This window comes from Stegostoma tigrinum, chromosome 1 (assembly GCF_030684315.1).
Source record: "Stegostoma tigrinum isolate sSteTig4 chromosome 1, sSteTig4.hap1, whole genome shotgun sequence".
Lineage (NCBI taxonomy): Eukaryota > Metazoa > Chordata > Chondrichthyes > Orectolobiformes > Stegostomatidae > Stegostoma > Stegostoma tigrinum.
In genome coordinates, this window is record NC_081354.1 from 25,761,668 (window position 1) to 25,783,389 (window position 21,722).

A 21,722-nucleotide genomic window follows, 5' to 3' on the forward strand; every position below is an offset into this window, starting at 1 on the left:
ATTAGTGCAATCTGTTCTTAATTAACACACAGTTCATCAGTTCTTTGTTAATGCAATCAGTGTTTTATTAAGGGTAATGAGTTCTTTGATGATACAAGCAGTTCACGAGTTATTTGTTATTATAATTGCATTTTGTGTAAATTTTGTGAGCCAACATGCTTAACTGGGGTTTATGAATCAATCTCATTGGGTAATGACAGTTCACTCTGATTGTCCAAGATGGCTCTTGAATGTACAATAAATGATTGAAACTGTATCTTAGTTTCTGAGGTTATTCTGAAACACACGTCAACAGGCAGGAGTATAAAGTTGAGTTTGATCTGCACAAAATGTGCTGACTAGGAGGATTAGCCATGCTAAGTTGCCCATAGTGTTCAGGGGTGTGTGGGTTATAGGGGGATGGGTCTGGGTGGGATGCTCCAAGGGGCGGTGCAGACGTGTTGGGACGAAGGGCCTGTTTCCACTCTGTAGGGAATCTAATCTAATCTTACTGAAAAAACAGAGCAGGCTCATGGGACTGCGTGGTCTACTCCTGCCCTTAGTTTGTCAGTTCTAATATTCAGATGAAAACCCGTAGTTTTCACAGAAGTGTCAGTTATTTCGACGTTATGTGATACTGAGGAATTCAGAATTTCCTTGCTGCGCCAGAAAGTTCTCTGTACAAGCCAGCATCAATACCCCAGCTTCAAGTAGGTCACTTCATTGCCTTAAACAAAGCACAATCATGCAGACATAGTAGGAACTGCAGATGCTGGAGAATCTGAAGAAGGGTCGAGGCCCGAAACATCAGCCTTGCTGCTCCTCTGATGCTGCCTGGCCTGCTGTGTTCATCCAGCTCTGCACCGTGTTATCTGACAATCGTGCAGAGATCACTTTGGGGCATTGAAACATCCCGACCGTTCTGATGGGCAGATAAGACATACAAGGCAGTAGAACTAAGAGTTTAATGTGGTAAATCTGATGCTTATTAAGATACATAATTCAGAATTTTACACTGTGTTTGTTCATCATAGCAGGGAGACGCTCTCAGTGAGCCCGGTACAGAATCTGTCCCATAACACTGGAATAAACATCCTCAGACCATTCCGGTTGTGTCCTTACAATAGCGTCACATCAGAACTTCTGGTGACTTTGAATAATCTTCAAACTTTTCAGTAGATGTTAGGTTAAAGTAGCCAAATTATCCCACCTCACACTAATCAGATACTCTACCACATCCTCATAAGTCAAAAGCTGGCATCAAGCTAAAAAAGACATCATTCAGACATGTGAGAAAGCTTCATCAAAGTAGAACATTTTGAAGAGTGTCTTAAGGAAGGAAACAGAGATGGTGGCAGGGAGCTTCAAAAAGTGACTTTCAGAACTAAGTGCCTAATCCCTCAAGAATATGGCCACCAATTGTGGGGCAAATGGAACAGAAGGTAGAAAAAAGTCCAGATTGCGAGTATCTCAGAGTTCTTGGAGGTGTAGAGATCTCAAGAAGGTGAGCGAGATAGGGAGGGGTAAGAGTGTGGAGAAATGTGAAACTGAAGCTGAGAACTTTAAATTTGAGGCACTGATGAACCGGGAATCTTTACAGGTTGGTGAATATCAGGTCAATGGGTGAGCAGGATCCTGTGTGCATTTGAATGCAGACAAGAACTTTAAATGAGCCCAAGCTTTTGTAGAATGGAAGTTGGGAGACTGACCAGGAGAGCACAGCCATTCTCAAATCTGGTGATAACAAAAGCGTGCATGACGGTTTCAGTAACAGATAAGCTGAGGTGGGCAGACATACGTCATGTTATGTAGGTGGAAAGGAGGGGTACTCTTTGTAATAGTGAAGGTATGAAGTTGGAAGTGCAGTTCAGGGTTAAATAGATGTCAAGACTGCAAATGGCCTGATTCAACCCAAGGCGGTCATTTGAGAGCTGGAATTGGAATTTGATAGGATGGAACCAGAGTTTGTGATGGGGGTGTCGCTGATGATTAAGTGAATTTTATTGGGACACAGTGGCCTCTCATGACTACGCCCACTAATCGATATAATCTCCACCAGCTCAAAAACTCACCAAAACATCTGCTGCCCTCTAATTCAAGCTCTCCTAAATCTCTCTGACCCTGTTGTCTCCTCTAGAATCACAGAATCCCTAGAGTGTGGAAGCAGGCCAGTCAGGCCATCAAGTCCACACTGACCTTCTCAACAGCATCCCACCCAAACCCACTTCCTTACCCCATCCCTGTGACCTTGCATTTCCCATGGCTTACCTACCCAGCCTGCACATCCCTGGACACTATGGGGCAATTTAACATGGCCAATCCACCTAAACTGCACATCTTTGGGTTTTAAGACACTCCTTCAACTTAACTTTTTTCAAACCAAATGTTTGGTCATCTGTCCCATATTTCCTGGTTCGTATGAAATTTTGTTTGGTAACACTGTTGCTACAGATCCTTGGAATATTTTCAACTGCAAGTTGATCCATAAATGCCTTGTTGTTGGAACAGTGCACAGTTTTGGCAAAAGAGCAGGATGATGAATAACTAACTCTTTCAAAGCACCATATGTGCTCAATACTGCATCTTTTGAACTTATGGGAGTGACGATAAGGGGTGTACTGTCGGGAAAAAACAGGGTGGGAGGGAATACATGTTTTGGCATGAACTAGGGCTTCAAAAGCTGACAAGAAGGATCATTGGGGAAACTGAAAGCTGCAGAGCTGCCGGGGCAAATGGAGGGCTAAATGCTAGCTAGCTGGTGCGTGAAAATGAATCTGTCTGTGACTTATGGAAGTATCCAGGGCTAACATACAAAAGACTAGAGTTGGAACAGGGAATGTGAGCAGTTAAGGGATAAAAAGTGTAGAGATGCAGTCATGCAAGTGATTCAGATGAGGAGAATAGACAGACCATGTGTGAAAGCAAAGTCAAAGGAACGGCCAGGAAAAGGAGTACTTCTATTGAGCGAGAACAGAACAGCTGTAAAGTCAGAAGGAGCAAGGACAAGGGTGAGATGGAGATTTAAATAGCCCAGGATCATCATATACTTCAATTTAGGTATAACATTCATTTCAAGAGGGATTATTTACACTTTGATTTCATTAGATTGTAACTCATCTTTTTGATCTGCGACCGATGTCTTGGTCTCCCGCTCCAGCTGGATCTCTGTTGAAGGGCTATGAAGTTGCTCGATGCTGTCAGCTGTGGGGACTTTGATTTCTTCTATTCCTGACTCTGTAGACTCTTCAGAAGCTTCAACCATCTCAACACACCGGTCATCATCTGGTTCTAATCAAAGTTCAACACAATCATGTCAAAATATATCACAACACAGTAATAGCTAGACTTAAAGTGAAACTTTACCCCATTCAGAATGAAAGCTTGAAGCAGAATATTTTGAAGAATAAAGGAGCAGATTTTCATTTTAACTTTGTCAATGAGAACAAAGAGAAAGTACTGATTTTTTTGTCACCCAAACTACATTGTGGTACAAAGTCAAGGTCAATTTGCAGTAATTCATTCAAAACCATTCAACCCAGAGGTCCCATATTGTCATCTAATTCAGTGCTACATAACTGGCCTCAGCCAAAGTATTAGATGGACATAAAACTCAGCTCCAGTGCCAATGATTAGATCCTCCATTGCATTACTCAGCAACTTGTGGAGATGATTTAAACCAGCAATTAGTGGAGGGGAGACATATGTGGCTTTCAAAATAAGTTAAATATTTGCTTTAGTGTTCTGAGGAAGGATCACTCGACCCAAAGCAGTAACTGACTTTTTCCTTCACAGATGCTGCCGGACCTGCTGAGCTTTTCCAGAAATTTCTGTTTTTGTGTCTGATTTACAGCATCCGCAGTTCTTTACATTCTTAATTATTTGCTTGTATTGTTTTGTTCACATCTGTCATTTAAATACTTTTGCTGAACAGGTTTGCTAACTCTTCCTGTGTTGCAAAGTAATTACTTTTCATTTCATTTTGTAAACTTCACCAGCAACCAGTCATTTTGGGAAAAAGATCATTCCCAATGGAACTGCAAGAGAAAAGTGAGAGAACTATCCCTGGCATCTTGCTTTATGTGGCTGGATTCTTACCATCTTACACTACGAAGTGTAGAATAACAAAAAAACCAAAACATTCTGAAAAGGAAATTATAATTCCGTATTTATTATCAAACTTGCTGTAATGGTTAAGAATTGTGGTGGAAAGTCTGCATTCTGAAGTTACCATTTAATATCAACACAGCATGACAGGAAGCTGCATGAATTGAAAAAACAGATGACACCACTTTCTGCAGTAATCTAGAAAGAGGAGTAAGTAATGTGAGCATAGGTCCTCCACAGGGTGAGAATGGAGAGATAACAGTGCTAATAAAGTAGTAGATGTAAAGAATATTATTTTGCTTCTGTCTGCACAACAGAGGATACAAAACAAAATCCCAGACATACCTGTAAATCAGGAGGTCAAAGGAAGACAGGAATTTGGTGAAATCAAATCACCAAAGAAGCAGTACCAAACAAATTGATGGAGCTTTCCAAGATAATAAAATGTGAGGCTGGATGAACACAGCAGGCCAAGCAGCATCTCAGGAGCACAAAAGCTGACGTTTCGGGCCTAGACCCTTCATCAGAAAGGGGGGATGGGGAGAAGGAACTGGAATAAATAGGGAGAGAGGGGAGGCGGACTGAAGATGGAGAGTAAAGAAGATAGGTGGAGAGAGATAATAAAATGTGAGGCTGGATGAACACAGCAGGCATTTTATTATCTCTCTCCACCTATCTTCTTTACTCTCCATCTTCAGTCCGCCTCCCCTCTCTCCCTATTTATTCCAGTTCCCTCTCCCCATCCCCCCTTTCTGATGAAGGGTCTAGGCCCGAAACGTCAGCTTTTGTGCTCCTGAGTTGCTGCTTGGCCTGCTGTGTTCATCCAGCCTCACATTTTATTATCTTGGAATTCTCCAGCATCTGCAGTTCCCATTATCTCTGATACTAAATTGATGGAGCTGGTGGTTGAAAAGTTTTCAGGGCTTGACGTACTTTACACGTGTCTTAAAAGAGGTAGCTTATCAGGTAGTCGATATGTTGATGTTAATTTCTCAAAACTTGTCAGATTTTAGAAAAGTTCCATCAGAAATAGGAAATATAACCCTGTATTCAAGAAAGGAGGAAGACAGAAAACAAGAAACTACGGGCTGGTTAGCTTGATGTCTGTATTGGGAAGGTGTTAGAATTGATCACTAAGGAGGTTGCAACTGGGCAATGTGGAAAAACTCAAGACAATTAGGACGAGTGGGCATGGATTTTCATGAAGTGGAAATCCTCTATTATTGGAAATTTAAGAAGGAGTTATATGTGATTTGGATAAAGACGAGTCTGTTGATGTACTGCAGTTGGATTTCCAGAAAGCATTCAACAATATTCCATATAAAAAAATATTGTGCCAAGTGAAATCTCATGATATACTGGGTAATATACTAGCATGGACAGATGATGAGCCGGCTGGTGGAAAAAGAATGTGTATAAATAGGTCTTTTTCACATTTGCAGGGTAAGTAGAGGAGGGTCCCACATTTGTGTTGGGCCTTCAACATTTTACAATTTACAACCAGGACTTAAATGAGAGGAGCAAAAGTATGGTGGCTAAATTTATAGATGATACATATATAAGTAGGAAAATATGTTGTGAAGATGACATAATGTGTCATATAGTATGGAAACGGACCCTTCAATCCAACTAATCCATAGTGACCATGTTCCCAAACTAAACTAGTCCCACACACCCACATTTGGCCTATATCCCACCAAAGGTTTTCCATTCATGTACTTATCCAAATGTCTTTTGAATGTTGTAACTGTGCCTGCATCCACCACTTTGATGATTCATTCCACACACTAACTGCTCTCTGTCTAAAATAGTTGCCACTCATGTCCTTTTCAAATCTTTCTCCTCTCACCTTGAAAACATGCCCCATTGTTCTGAACTCACCCAGCTTAGGAAAAGACCTTTGCTATTCACTTTAGCCATGCCCCTCATGATTTTCTAAACATGATTAGGTCATCCTTCAACCTCCTATGCTCTAATGAAAACAGTCCCAGCCTATTTTTATAACTCAAATCCTCCATTACTGCAACACCCTGATAAATCTTTTCTGAATCCTTTCCAGTTTAATAATATCCTTCCTATACAGAGCAAGCAGAACTACACACAGTACTCCAGAGGAAACCTCCCCGCTGCCCTGTACAACCTCAGCATTACGTACCAATTCCTATTCTCAAAGGTTTGAGCAATGAAGGCAGGCATCCTAAATGCCTTCTTAACTACTCTATCGGTGACACAATTTTCAAAAGAAAGATACGCCTGAACCCTTAGGTCTCTCTAAAAAGACATTTGACATGCCCCTTAAATTGCTGTTCCATGCTCATGTAATGGCAAGAACCAGTAGCTCACCGTGTTAACATCAAAATGTAAACTATTATTATTATTCCTTACATTATTATTGTACAGTGCAATTGTGACAACTTAGACCTACTGTCCACTTGAACTATATGTACAGGATGATGAAAGCCCTTATATTGATACAAGCAAATGTTTTAACTGTCCAATATAAATAGCATGTCCATAGTTTAAGGTAGTTTATGGCATAAATTCTACACACAATATATTTTTGGAATAGTATACACATCATAAATGAAAATATCATAATTAGGTTCTAAATGTCATATTAAAATAGTTTGTGCAAGGCGTGTGTAGGAAGAACATAGAACATAGAACAGTACAGCACAGAACAGGCCCTTCAGCCCACAATGTTGTGCCGACCATTGATCCTCATGGATGCACCCTCAAATTTCTGTGACCATATGCATGTCCAGCAGTCTCTTAAATGACCCCAATGACCTTGCTTCCACAACTGCTGCTGGCAACACATTCCATGCTCTCACAACTCTCTGCGTAAAGAACCTGCCTCTGACATCCCCTCTATACTTTCCACCAACCAGCTTAAAACTATGACCCCTCGTGCTAGCCATTTCTGCCCTGGGAAATAGTCTCTGGCTATCGACTCTATCTATGCCTCTCATTATCTTGTATACCTCAATTAGGTCCCCTCTCCTCCTCCTTTTCTCCAATGAAAAGAGACCGAGCTCAGTCAACCTCTCTTCATAAGATAAGCCCTCCAGTCCAGGCAGCATCCTGGTAAACCTCCTCTGAACCCTCTCCAAAGCATCCACATCTTTCCTATAATAGGGCGCCCAGAACTGGACGCAGTATTCCAAGTGCGGTCTAACCAAAGTTTTATAGAGCTGCAACAAGATCTCACGACTCTTAAACTCAATCCCCCTGTTAATGAAAGCCAAAACACCATATGCTTTCTTAACAACCCTGTCCACTTGGGTGGCCATTTTAAGGGATCTATGTATCTGCACACCAAGATCCCTCTGTTCCTCCACGCTGCCAAGAATCCTATCCTTAATCCTGTACTCAGTTTTCAAATTCGACCTTCCAAAATGCATCACCTCGCATTTATCCAGGTTGAACTCCATCTGCCACCTCTCAGCCCATCTCTGCATCCTGTCAATGTCCCGCTGCAGCCTACAACAGCCCTCTACACTGTCAACGACACCTCCGACCTTTGTGTCGTCTGCAAACTTGCTGACCCATCCTTCAATTCCCTCGTCCAAGTCATTAATAAAAATTACAAACAGTAGAGGCCCAAGGACAGAGCCCTGTGGAACCCCACTCACCACTGACTTCCAGGCAGAATATTTTCCTTCTACTACCACTCGCTGTCTTCTGTTGGCCAGCCAATTCTGTATCCAAGCAGCTAAGTTCCCCTGTATCCCATTCCTCCTGACCTTCTGAATGAGCCTTCCATGGGGAACCTTGTCAAATGCCTTACTGAAGTCCATATACACCACATCCACAGCTTGACCCTCATCAACCTTACTAGTCACATCCTCAAAAAACTCGATAAGGTTTGTAAGGCATGACCTACCCCTCACAAAGCCGTGTTGACTGTATTTGATCAAGCCATGCTCTTCCAGAAGGCACGTAATAAATGTAGAGAATAGTTCAAGTTATCAATAGGAAATTTTACAAGTGCTCACATTGAAAGCCATAGAATAATGATTAAGAGATAATCTCCAAAGTGGTCAGTGTGTCAGTGCTCGTGTTTCATGCTGAAGATTATTAATCCAGACAAATAATTTAGTTTGTATATTAGTCTCTATCAGTAAAAATGAACACCAGCCAGGGAAATTTCATAATATTCACAAGGAAGTAAATTATTATTCTTCCATTGTCAGCCTACTACAGCTGTATTTCACAAAATTGTTAAAAAATAATTCACATGATTCACCCTGCCCTTATCACTCAATTGAAGAAAATTATAAAATGTGGAAAAGTAATTATGAACATATATTGAATTTTTGTTTTGAATTATTTAGGACATCATTCCACACATGGACATATTTTCTGCAGTTAGATCATAAAAATATAAATTAGTTTCAAAATAATTTTCAAATTAAAGCACTGATACCATTATAATGTATCCTGATTGTTAATTATCCAGTCAATTTGACTTTTGAATGTTTTGCTATGTTTCTCTTAACTATTGTTGTACACTCTCAATTCTTTGGTTAGATTTATTTAGGGCTTCATATTATTTTTGTCAGGAGTGGACTCTGTGTGGAAGACAAATTGCATTAGTTCATGTTATAGATAAAATGAACCTGCGTGGGCTAACAAAGGGAACATCCATCTACTGAGCGAAAGATGAGCCAATGATATATTTCTATTCAAATTTATGATTTCTGGCTGGAAAGGTTTTAACCTTTGATTGAAGTAGGCGGGGGCAGAAGTTCTATCACTGTCTTTTCCACAACAGCCTTGCCCTCCAATGGACTCTCATTGGGTTCTGCAACCAGTGCAGAAATTTCAGCTTGCACGTCACTTTCAGCTGTAGGAATTTTGACCTCTTCGGTTGCTGACTCCGAGGTCCCTTCACTCGTTCCAACAACGTCAGGAAACTGGACTTTAACCGATTCTAACAACAGATCAACATCGCCATGTCAAAATATATCCAGGCTCTGTGTTAGCTATACTTAAAGAGGAACTTTGCCCCAGTCAGACCGATACAGTGCTGTTTACAGAATCCATAGTGAAGTACACCTGCTGTTCAAATAATCTGGGTGCTGCTCTGGTCACTATGATCTGATACTAACACATATTACCAGTGCTGCATTAGCAAACTTCAGGAGAAGCTGTTGCTGCTCTCAGCTCTGCTAGATCAAAAATACAGAATAAATCAATCAATCTAATTCCCCATCCTCCCTACCTCACTAATCAATATCAATCAATTTTCCCAAGGACGGAATTTATTGGGGGGTGGGGTGAAGGAGAAGACAGTTGAGGTCATGGCCACAATGAGCTGTGATGTTCATAACACTAAGAAATTACCATCACTGCTAATGCTCAGCCTGCACTCACTCATGAAGAATGGCTGTTTGGACAAGGTGTCACAGGGCAGGATGTGTCAATTGAGCCTTGGAGTGACAAGATGCAGAGAAGATGAGGACAGCAATTTTGAGGAAAGGAGGGAAATTTTGTTAAACTCAAAATAATTGTCAAAGTTGAGACTTGGGATAATTGCAACACCAAGATTCTGACGAATGCCATGCTAAAATCCACATGGCAAACAGCACTGCATCAGCAGGCATACATTCACGATAGTAGATCACTTTAAGTTTATTCATAATGATGACTGGGGTGAAGTCTCCCATCTAAGTCAAAAATACAAAAGCAAATCACTTATAAGCCTCCATGCCAAATTAATCTGCCATGCTACAGGCATGCAATTATTGAAGAAAAAATGACGCTCATTAGCCTTAACTCAGAACAGGAGTGAAAGAACAAAACAGCAGACAACACTGACAACAGTAATTCCCCTCTCTACAATACAATATCCTTTTATTGTCACGTAAAAGATCTCTGGGAGTTAAATGAGGAATATCATGATAAGGGGCATGTTATAAGGCCTCTGCAGTATACGGGCCCTCCCAATTACAAGGGAGCCATATGTATGGTGGTCCATCAGACAGAGTTATAGGAAGGGATTACTGAATAAGAGACAATAGCAGATGAATAAAATAAAAACTTATAACAATTGACTTGAAAATATGCTTAGCATCCAAAAAGGATAACCAAATAAAATGCAGTAATTAGGAAAGGTGTGCTTCTAATTTCTTACTCACTGCCGCATATACAAAATTTCATTTAATGGTCAGACAGGTCCAACTCTACTTCTGTTAAAAATTAACAAGTTATTTCTGACGCATTGCTGGCAGTAAGTAAGCACTCATTCAGAAAAATAAAAATCCCTTTGGGACTCAAAAATCATAAGAGGACTACCCTGGTATCCAATTATACATCGACATTTGGACTGATGAATTCTTGGCTTTTACTCTGCAAAGTGTACATAAAAGATAAAAAAATTCTGAAAAGGAACTCACAGATCCACATTTATTATTAGCCATTGTTGTCCAGTGAAACTAAAAACTGAAACACACATTTTGTTGCAAAGGTTAAAGCAAACACAAAAGCTACTATCTAACATAAACACTGAGACAACAGAATATACATAAGAGGAAGAACAAGAATGATTTACTCTCAAACTGCCTGGACTTGCTCAAACAAAATCAAACCAGAGATTAAATCTATCCTGGAGTCACATATTACTATAGAGAAAGGGAAAGGTGGGTAGAAGAAATGTAAAAGATTAAATTTCTCAGCACAGAAGAACAAAAGAAATTTACTACTGTGTTTCCTTTATGAGTATTTTAAATATAGCTTCTATCTTTGTTGATCCTGTTCCACCATATTTGGTATTCTCTTCTTATTGATGTTAGGATTCTAGACTGGCCTATCAATGGCTGACATAAATTAATATCTCAGGTATGAATGATTACTATTCGCAGAATGTGGAATAAAAATATTAGTGGAATATTGAGGAGGGAACATTGCATTTTGTAATGGAACTCTTGAGTCTGGCTATGTTCTGTGCATTTAACAGGTTTGCACGTACTTACACCGATATGTGTGCATCTATGTTTGCGTGTACATGACGGTACATAGCAACTTCTAATGTGTGGAATTTTTTTTTGTCTAATTTTATTTTTAAATCATTATGATCCCAATTAGTCCACAATCCCTGTGTTGGATTTGAAAAGCTTTTAGGGAAAGCAGACAAAACATTCAGGGCAGGACACATTTTTGATGGGTTTCCACCTCATTCTACAAGTTACTTTTGTTTCAGGGAGAATTGGGGCAGGGGTTAATCAGACAACAGGGAAAGCAGAATGATCTCATGCATCAGAATTCCCAATGAACCCATCTCTGGTACATACTACGCACTTTGAGAGATTCAAGACTAATGTACAGAAATGCAGTTGCTTTAACAAATATAATCTTCGTGGAACTCATTTATTTTTAGCACTTCACCCGAGAATTACTGTGACCAGTAGATTCCTATTATTTATGATTTTATATCCTCTCCGGTTTTGCCTGCACCAGTTTCTCAGTTCTGATGAAAGGTTACAATGTGAAATGGTAACTCTACTTTCATCTCTGTAGATGTTTCTGAATGTTTCCAGTATTTTCTGTCTTTATTTCAGATTTTCAGCATCCAAAGTATTTTGCTTTTCATTGAATTGTTATGTTTGCTGGGATTTGCTCAAATGGTGTATTGTGACTGGCACCGCTACCTCCAATCTGTCAGTTAATTGAAAACGTATTTCTTGGTGTGCTCAAGTTCCAGTTTTGGTGTGATTGCTACAAGTGGTACATTTGTTGGGTGCATCCTACATTTTTACACTTTTCTTTGAAAGGAACATTCTCGGCCCACACTAATTTGGGTTACATTTGCTTCATAATGGAAACTATGGTTTTAGCACATTCTACCTACAAATATTACATACTGTGCAAGCCACTGTGTAGATTATATTGAAACAATGTAATTAGCTGCATATTAATTAGAACATCTCAAAAAAGTCATGAGTTAACACAAGCCATTTTAGAATGGTGAATAGTTAGATGCAGCGTATAGTTGTGCATAGGCATTGTTCTTAAAGAAAATTTGAAAATGTGATTTGTTATTGTTTCATGCAACAAATTACAGAATCATGGAATTGTCTACATCACCTCTCAGAATGAAAAATTCTTCCATAACCCTGTACATTAGTGACTAAGCAATAATGTGTAGTAATTTATATATACTCACCCCCTTCTTCTGTAACCATAAACAGGACAAGGGAAAGAAAAAGAAATTTGTTAATGAAAGGCTAATACTTTTAACATTTTTAGTTAAAGGGTTATGAAGTTCATGTCAAAGTATTGCGTGCAGCAGAGATCACTTTCAAGTGGAGGTAGGTACAATTTCCCATTATAGATGTGATTTACACTGTAATTTGTACTTTTCTAAATTGCACCATCTTTATTTTCATTCTGTGAATGGATTCGTTTGTGAAACGAAGTACAAGCAGTCTAATACAACTTCCTTTTAAGAAAAAGAGGAGGCCTTGAAGGGCTAAACTGAATACGAAATGTTCCTTCAGCCCTTTGAATAAATATGATTAAGCACAATGTAAGCAGTCACTTTAATACTGTGATCATGAGCACCCTAGATATTTGACACTGCCTTGGGAAATACCAATTTACGTAAGGCATGAGGCTTGAATGGATGCCTGGGATCTATCCAAAACCACTGTTCATAATTACGACGTAATCTGTATAGACTCATCATTGACCTCGCTAGATGATATTGCAAACAACCCGTATGCAACTGCTATTTAACTCTTTAAAAGCAGGAACACAGGATTTCCTTATCTTAGATTTTTATTGTGCCAGTTTATGTAATAACTATCTGAATAATCCACTCACTAATGTGTGATAATACTTTGAAGAGAAGTGATATGCAATAAGTATGTTAGCAGAATGGAAGCGTGAATGATACATTATTTAAATGCTTGTATTTTAATGTAGCAAAGCCTCTATTATCCAAATGCTGCAAAAATCTTCAGGGGGCAAGACTTGCCTGAGACATCTGCTCCATTGCACAACTGCAAGGGCCAAATCAACATCCTTCAAAATATGAGTCTTACCCTCTGTGGCTACAGGCCTGTCTCAATTTCACTGACATACATTATCCTCACAATTGAAGATTTGTTTATGATATTTGAATTGAATTTTCATTCATGTGTCAAGGTACTATGCAATGTTTAAGAGCAACATTTGGAAAATTTTGATTATCTGTCAATTTCCACTGTTTGGAATAGCATGGGAGAAGATCCCTATCTTGAATCACAATATTTTGACACAATGCACTGTTCACTCTCTAAATGTTAAATAAGCCCATAGATTTGCGAAAAGGAAATTCTCAGAAAATCATCCAGGAGCTTTGGCTAAGAACAACATGAAGCACTGAAAGTATCTTTAGTGTTAATGCTATTTTTTAATAATAATTATTCATATGTGATGTTGGCCTCACTGGCAAGGCCAGAGGCTACTGCCCATCCCTAGCTGCCCTTCAGAAGGTAGTAGTGAATTGCCTTTGAACTTCTACAGTCCATTTGCAGTCCATAGACTCACAATACCATTAGAGAGGGAATTTCATGATTGTGACCAAGAGGCACCGAAGGAATAGCGGTATATTTCCAAGTCACGATGGTGACCAGTTGTGAGTGGAACTTTCAGGTAATGATGCTCCCATGTATCTGCTGCTATTTTCCTTCTAAATTGTAGTGGTAGTGAGTTTGGAAGGTGCTGTCTGAGGAACTTTGGTGAATTTCTGCAGCGCATCTTGTGGATGATGCTACTAAGCACTGGTGGTGGAAGGAGTGGATGTTTACGATGTGATGCCAATCATGTAAATTGTCCTGTTGGTGCCCAGCTTCTTGAATATTGTTGGAGCTGCTTTCATCCAGGTAAATAGAGAGTATTCCATCACATTCCTAACTTGTCCCTTGGAGATGGTGGACTGACTTTGTGAAGAGACGAGTTATTTACTGCAGAATTCCTAGCCTCTGACCTGTTCTTGTAGACATTATTTAAGTGGATAGTCTGGATTACTTTCAGGCCAGTGGTAATGCCCAGGATGTTGATAGTGGGTGATTCAGTGATCATAATGCCATTTCATGACAAGGGCAATGTTTAGATTCCTTCTTATTGGAGATATCCATTGCCTGGCGCTTCTGTGGTGCAAATTTTACTTGCTCCTTGTCAGCCCAAGTCTAGATATTGGTCTTGCTGCATTTGGACACTGACTGCTTCAGTATCTGAGGAGTTGTGAATGGCATTGAATATTGTGCAATCTTTAACCTTACTTTAACCTTAAAATGGAAGGAAGGTCATTGACGAAGCAGCTGAAGATGGTTGGGCTTAGGACACTACCATTAGGAAGTCCTGCAGAGATGTCCTGAAGCTGCGATAACTGACCTCCAACAACTACAATCATTGTTTTTTATGTCACGTTGAGCTCTATCCAGCAGCGAGGTTTCCCTTATCATTCCCATTGACATGCGTTTTGCCAGGGCCCTTTGATGTCACACTCAGTCAAATAGACTCGATGTTAAGGGAGGTACAATACCAAGGAATGTAGTTTAACCTGTTCTCTCCTCAGCAAGAAGCTTGATTAATATTTCTAAACTCTTACACTATGGTGCAATTTCAATTTCAATTTCAACATCCCTTAAGCTAACTGAATTCTTTTTACCCTCTCAGCAGCACCAGAATGCACCTTTTCCAAATGGTCAGGATATCAACCAAACGGCACAAACAGTGAACCACAGGTTATAAGATATTGATGTTAACTTTAAATACAGTGAGGTATCGTGGTTTGCATTTATTTATATTGCTCCATAAGTATAATTTCCAAATTACCCAAGAGAAATATGATAGGAGCTATTTGATTTCCCTAGCTTTTAGAAGTCAACAGACACCTACATTATGAATATGGCAGGCTCTTTTCATCTCAGTTCATATCTGTAATTTAAATTTCTATCAGCTTGAATTCCCAACAGGTATTGTACAGATCTGGCTACCAATCCATTATGTTAATTTTGCACATATATCAAATTCCAAATTCATCTCAATATGTTCTGGATGTGAGTTTGCTCGCTGAGCTGGAAGGTTAGTTTTCAGACATTTCGTCACCATTCTAGGTAACATCATCACTGAGCCTCTGACGAAGTGCTGGTGTTATGTCCCGCTTTCTATTTATCTGGTTAGGTTTCCTTGGGTTGGTGATGTCATTTCCTGTTCTTTTTCTCAGGGGATGGTAGATTGGCTCCAAGTCAATGTGTTTGTTGATGGAATTCTGGTTGGAATGCCATGCTTCTAGATGAAACGTCTGAAAACTAACCTTCCAGCTCAGCGAGCAAACTCACATCCAGAACCTCAACCTGAGCTACAAATCTTCTCAAAATTCACTATCTCAATATGTGTCAATCTGTCAGTTACCACAGAAGCAACCTGACACTTAACAGTTTTTTTTCTCTCTCTCTCTCTCTCTGTCATTTTTGACAAAACAGAGCTTTCAAAATATTTTTTCGAAGTATGATAAAGGTTTATAATGTATCATCAGCATTTAGGAACTTGGATTGAAAGTGGAGGAAATATAGACATTAGGTTTTGGTTCAAAAGTAGGGGGCATATGTTTAAGAGAGGAGAGAGATTTAAAGGGAACCTGAGGGGCGACATTTTCACATAGTCAGTGATTCGTATGTGGCATGGACTGCCAGATGCAGGTGCAGTTACAGCACTTAAAAGACATTTAGATCAGTACGTGAACAGGAAAGGTTTAGAGGGATGTGGGCCAAAGGCAGGAAAGTGGGTGTAGTTTAATTTGGGAAACTTGGCTGGTATGGACAAGTCGGACCAAAGGGTCTATTTCCCTGCTGTATAACTCTATGACTCTGTGAAAGTGGATTTTTTTTTAAACAATGTCACCCCTCACTCTTCTAAATTCTCGTGCAATTAAGTCTAACCTGTCCTCATAAGTTAACCCACTCATTACAGATATCAGTCTAGTCAAGCTCATTTGAGCTGTCTGCAATGCATTTACATCCCTCCTTTAGAAAAAAATACCAGGACTCTTGTGGCACAGTGGTGGCGTCCCTACCTTGGTCTGGGAGGCCCGGATTCAAGTCCCACCTGCTCCAGAGGTATGTAATAACATCACTGAAGAGGTTGATTAGGAAAAATAGTTAATAAAAAATGTAAGGAGGATTACCAGGGGACTCTTATGGTACACTGATAGTGTCCCTACTTCTGAGATAAGAGGCCCAGGTTCAAGTCACACCTACTCCAGAGATGTGTATTAATATCGCTGTACAGGTTGATTAAAAACATCTAAAACAGGAGTACCTACATACTGACTCATGACAAGAACACCTATATCCCTCTATACTTCAGAATTCAGTCATTTTATGTTTAAATATTACTTTGCCTTTCCATGCCAAAGTTGTATTTTCCCACACTATAGTTGAGCTACCAGATATTTGTCCACTCACTCATCTATCTATATCCACCTTCAACCTCCTTACATCTTCTTCACAACATACTTTTCCACCTGGCTTGGAGTTGTTTGCAGATGTAGCCACATGCCTTCACTCCCAATATCCAAATCATTGAGGGAACTTGTAATAGGCTGAGGCCCCAGCACATATCCTTGCGGGATCATGCCAGTCAAACAAAATCATATTTATGCATTTTGCTCTCCAAATCTCCCCTATCCTGCCCTTCCTCCTTCATGGGTCTGACCCCCGTTTGGTACCATACTTTAAAAGAGACTTCAATAAGTGGAGATGGGTGGCTGTGACAAGAAAAACTAATCTTTCCCATTCTTCTTGACCTGTCTGCAGGATCCCATTCATTAGATCACACCATTCTCCTACTCCTCTCCTCCTTTGTCCATCCCACGTTTTATTGCTTCTGCATTGCTGATCATGTCTTCAACTGCCGAGCTCTTAAGCTCTGGAAATTTTTGAACAAATCTCTCCACCTCTCACTCTTTGCTTTTACGATGCTCCTTAAAATGATCTCTTTGCTTCAGCTTTTGGTTGTCTGTTAAGATATCCTCTGATGTGATCTAGTGTCAAATTTTGTTAGGTAACATTCATGTGGGGTGCATTGGGATATTCTACTATATTAGAGATTATACACAAATGTCAGTGCGTGGACAATTAGTTTGTTAGCTTAAGTTTATAATATCCAAAAACAGCAGTGTTCTGAGAGGTAGGTTTAAACTGCTCTTTTCCTGCCTTTCTCTGGTGGAAGTATTACTCTGGCTCAGAGTACATAGGTCCCCAGTCTATTGTTAGGGCAATCTACAGGTGTTAAACCACTCGGAGATTGCAAGAACTGCAGATGCTGGAGCCAGAGGCAAAACAGCAGCTGTGTTCCTCCAGCTCCACTCTATATTGGTTCAATCTATGGGCCTGACAGTCTTCTTATTTTCTTTTTATTTCTTTCTGTTAGTTACAACTGAAAAGAAGCCTTAGATAATAAAATGTGAGGCTGGATAAACACAGCAGGCCCAGCAGCATCTCAGGAGCACAAAAACTGACGTTTCGGGCCTAGACCCTTCATCAGAGAGGGGGATGGGGTGAGGGTTCTGGTATAAATAGGGAGAGGTGGGAGGCGGACCGAAGATGGAGAGAAAAGAAGATAGGTGGAGAGGAGAGTATAGGTGGGGAGGTAGGGAGGGGATAGGTCAGTCCAGGGAAGACGGACAGGCCAAGGAGGTGGGATGAGGTTAGTAGGGAGGAGATGGAGGTGCGGCTTGGGGTGGGAGGAAGGGATGGGTGAGAGGAAGAACAGGTTAGGGAGGCAGAGACAGGTTGGACTGGTTTTGGGATGCAGTGGGTGGAGGGGAAGAGCTGGGCTGGTTTTGGGATGCGGTGGGGGAAGGGGAGATTTTGAAGCTGGTGAAGTCCACATTGATACCATTGGGCTGCAGGGTTCCCAAGCGGAATATGAGTTGCTGTTCCTGCAACCTTCGGGTGGCATCATTGGGCACTGCAGGAGGCCCATGATGGACATGTCATCTAAAGAATGGGAGGGGGAGTTGAAATGGTTTGCGACTGGGAGGTGCAGTTGTTTATTGCGAACCGAGCGGAGGTGTTCTGCAAAGCGGTCCCCAAGCCTCCGCTTGGTTTCCCCAATGTAGAGGTAGCCACACCGGGTACAATGGATGCAGTATGCCACATTGGCAGATGTGCAGGTGAACCTCTGCTTAATGTGGAAAGTCATCTTGGGGCCTGGGATAGGGGTGAGGGAGGAGGTGTGGGGGCAAGTGTAGCATTTCCTGCGGATGCAGGGGAAGGTGCCGGGTGTGGTGGGGTTGGAGGGCAGTGTGGAGTGAACAAGGGAGTCACGGAGAGAGTGGTCTCTCCGGAAAGCAGACAGGGGTGGGGATGGAAAAATGTCTTGGGTGGTGGGGTCGGATTGTAGATGGCGGAAGTGTCGGAGGATGATGTGTTGTATCCGGAGGTTGGTGGGGTGGTGTGTGAGAACGAGGGGGATCCTCTTGGCGCGGTTGTGGCGGGGGCATGGTGTGACGGATGTGTTGCGGGAAATGCGGGAGACGCGGTCAAGGGCGTTCTCGACCACTGTGGGGGGGAAAGTTGCGGTCCTTGAAGAACTTGGACATCTGGGATGTGCGGGAGTGGAATGCCTCATCGTGGGAGCAGATGCGGCGGAGGCGGAGGAATTGGGAATAGGGGATGGAATTTTTGCAGGAGGGTGGGTGGGTGGAAGTGTATTCTAGGTAGCTGTGGGAGTCGGTGGGCTTGAAATGTGGTATACTGCATCCACTGTACCCAGTGTGGCTTCCTCTACATTGGGGAAACCAAGTGGAGGCTTGGGGACCGCTTTGCAGAACACCTCCGCTCGGTTCGCAATAAACAACTGCACCTCCCAGTCGCAAACCATTTCCACTCCCCCTCCCATTCTTCAGATGACATGTCCATCATGGGCCTCCTGCAGTGCCACAATGATGCCACCCGAAGGTTGCAGGAACAGCAACTCATATTCCGCTTGGGAACCCTGCAGCCCAATGGTATCAATGTGGACTTCACCTGCTTCAAAATCTCCCCTTCCCCCACCGCATCCCAAAACAAGCCCAGTTCATCCCCTCCCCCCACTGCACCACACAACCAGCCCAGCTCTTCCCCTCCACCCACTGCATCCCAAAACCAGTCCAACCTGTCTCTGCCTCCCTAACCCGTTCTTCCTCTCACCCATCCCTTCCTCCCACCCCAAGCTGCACCTCCACTCCTACCTACTAACCTCATCCCACCTCCTTGACCTGTCCGTCTTCCTTAGACTGACCTATCCCCTCCCTACCTCCCCACCTATACTCTCTTCTCCACCTATCTTCTTTTCTCTCCATCTTCGGTCCGCCTCCCCCTCTCTCCCTATTTATTCCAGAACCCTCACCCCATCCCCCTCTCTGATGAAGGGTCTAGGCACGAAACGTCAGCTTTTGTGCTCCTGAGATGCTGCTGGGCCTGCTGTGTTCATCCAGCCTCACATTTTATTATCTTGGATTCTCCAGCATCTGCAGTTCCCATTATCACTGAAAAGAAGCCTTACTTGCGATTCTCTGAAGTTTTACCTTCTGTGAACAAAATTTTAGACAATTTATATTGATGCCACGTCTTAGATTAGCCAGACCAACCAAAAGTCTTAGTAACATCAAATTACCCCGATTCACATAAGACAAGCAAAAAATGAAATTGTAATGTTTGAGTAGATTAGTAATTTGGGTTGTGGATGTTGTGGTTGGTTGGCTTGCCAAACTGGTTTCATTGTTCCGTAAATGTTTCATTACCCTGCTGGGAAACATCATCAGTGCAGTCCCTGATGAAGTGATGTTGTTTTCCCACCTGTTATTAAAACCTGGTGTCTTTTGAGCTGGATTATCTGACTTCCAGTTTTCCTTCGCAGTGGAGTATAGATAGGGTCTAGCTCTGTGTGTTTTGCGATGGCCTTCTCAGTGGAGAACAAGGCCTCTAGCAATTCCCACGCTTGTCTCTGCTTGGCCTGTCCTAGGATCCTGGTGTTGTCACAACCGAACTGGTGACTTTCCTTATCCATGTGGGTGGTGATAAATGAGTATTGGTCATGTCTTTTTGGTGCTAGTTGATGTTTGTGTACCCTTATGACCAGTTTCCTCCTTGACTGTCCAATGTAATGTTTGTCACAGTCTTTGCAGGGAATCTTGTAAGTGACATTGGTCCTGTCCACCGTGGGTGGTGGGTCTTTGGCTCACCAACTGCTAATCTGAACCAAAGACCCACTAAGCACTATGGGCAGGACCAATGTCACTTACAAGATTCCCTGCAAAGACTGCGACAAACACCACATTGGACATACAGGAAGAAAATTAGCCACGAGAGTACATGAAAATCAGCTAGCAACAAAGAGACACAAACAATACGCACTCAGATCCATCCACATGGATAAGGAAAACCACCTGGGACTGGCCAAGCAGAGACAAGTGTGGGAATTGTTAGAGACCTGGTTCTCCACTAAGAAAGCCAATAACAAACACATAGAGCTAGACCCTATATACACTGCACTGTGAATGAAAACTGGAAGTGAGGTAATCCAGCTCAACAGACACCAGGTTTAAATACCAAGTGGGAAAACACATCAGAGACTGCACTGATGATGTTACCCAGCAGGATACTGAAACGTCTGTGGAATAACAAACCAGGTCAGCGAGCCAACCAACCACAAAAAATGCAATTGCTGACAACAAACTGAAGTGCACCAAGTAAATGAAGATCTGAGAGCTTGAGGAGTATGAAAATAAGAAAGTAACTCACGCTTTGGTCGCCACTCCTTAGCTGTCCATTCACTCTTCGGGCGTCCCATTATCTCTGCAACTCTCTCATTGTACCTGGTTTTGTCCTTGTGGAGAACTTTGTATGTCTACATTAACATAATACAATATTAATAATCTGAAATGCATTAATGTCAGAGATCTTTCCCATATGCCTACACATAATTCATATGGAAAAGAAGTCATTTATTTCCGCCCTGTTTGGGCGTTCTCAAACCACATCACCACACTCTGCTGGGGAGACCAGAAAGGTCATCTGCAAGTGGGTCCTTTCTAGCACTGCTCTGGAACTACTGATTTGGACATATAAGAATGTGTTTTAAGTCAACAATCTCCAAATTTCTCTTTCGATGGAGATATATTCACCATCACTCTACACCCAAAGTGAACTAGAGAGTTTGGTGCACAAAGAATCTTGGTTGTGAGTCTACAACACTACACATTCTGGAAGTCACCAATTCAGCAAAGACTCAGATTTTAATAGACAAGTGAACTACCCAAAAAGATGAAACGCTCCAAATCTACAAGACATATTGATGAATGGATAGTCTAAAAGCATCAAGGACTCTCCTGGAATCACAAGAGTACACCGATCATGCAGAGATGAATGGACAGCCCAGAATGGCCTATTGTACTAAGGAAATGGAGACATTATCCCAAAGAAGTTGAAACGAGAGGTGCTAAAGTGCATCTATTCAAGTAACCAAGGCCTGGAGTCTGAGGAAGGCTAAATAGTGTACTGCTGGACTGACATAAGCAATGAAATCAAGGACTGCATCAGTCAGTGCTGTGCTTGTCATCAGTATCAAGCTAAGTGAGCTAAAAAGCATTGATGACAGATGAC

At 41.5% G+C, this 21,722-nt stretch overlaps 1 protein-coding gene across 1 annotated transcript in view; it reads right to left on the reverse strand.

Annotated features, from left to right (window-relative positions):
* Positions 1-58: 58 nt before the first annotated feature.
* The window catches only part of mgarpa (mitochondria localized glutamic acid rich protein a), a 34,458-nt gene continuing 12,794 nt past the window's right edge, over positions 59-21,722 (reverse strand). Inside the window, exons 3-6 of the mRNA XM_059640248.1 lie at positions 20,858-20,967; positions 9,433-9,437; positions 8,807-9,019; positions 59-3,267 (exon numbers count right to left, since the gene is read on the reverse strand). Coding sequence (XP_059496231.1) covers positions 3,065-3,267; positions 8,807-9,019; positions 9,433-9,437; positions 20,858-20,967 — 531 coding nt within the window. The 3' untranslated portion in view covers positions 59-3,064. The remainder of the gene's footprint in view (positions 3,268-8,806; positions 9,020-9,432; positions 9,438-20,857; positions 20,968-21,722) is intronic.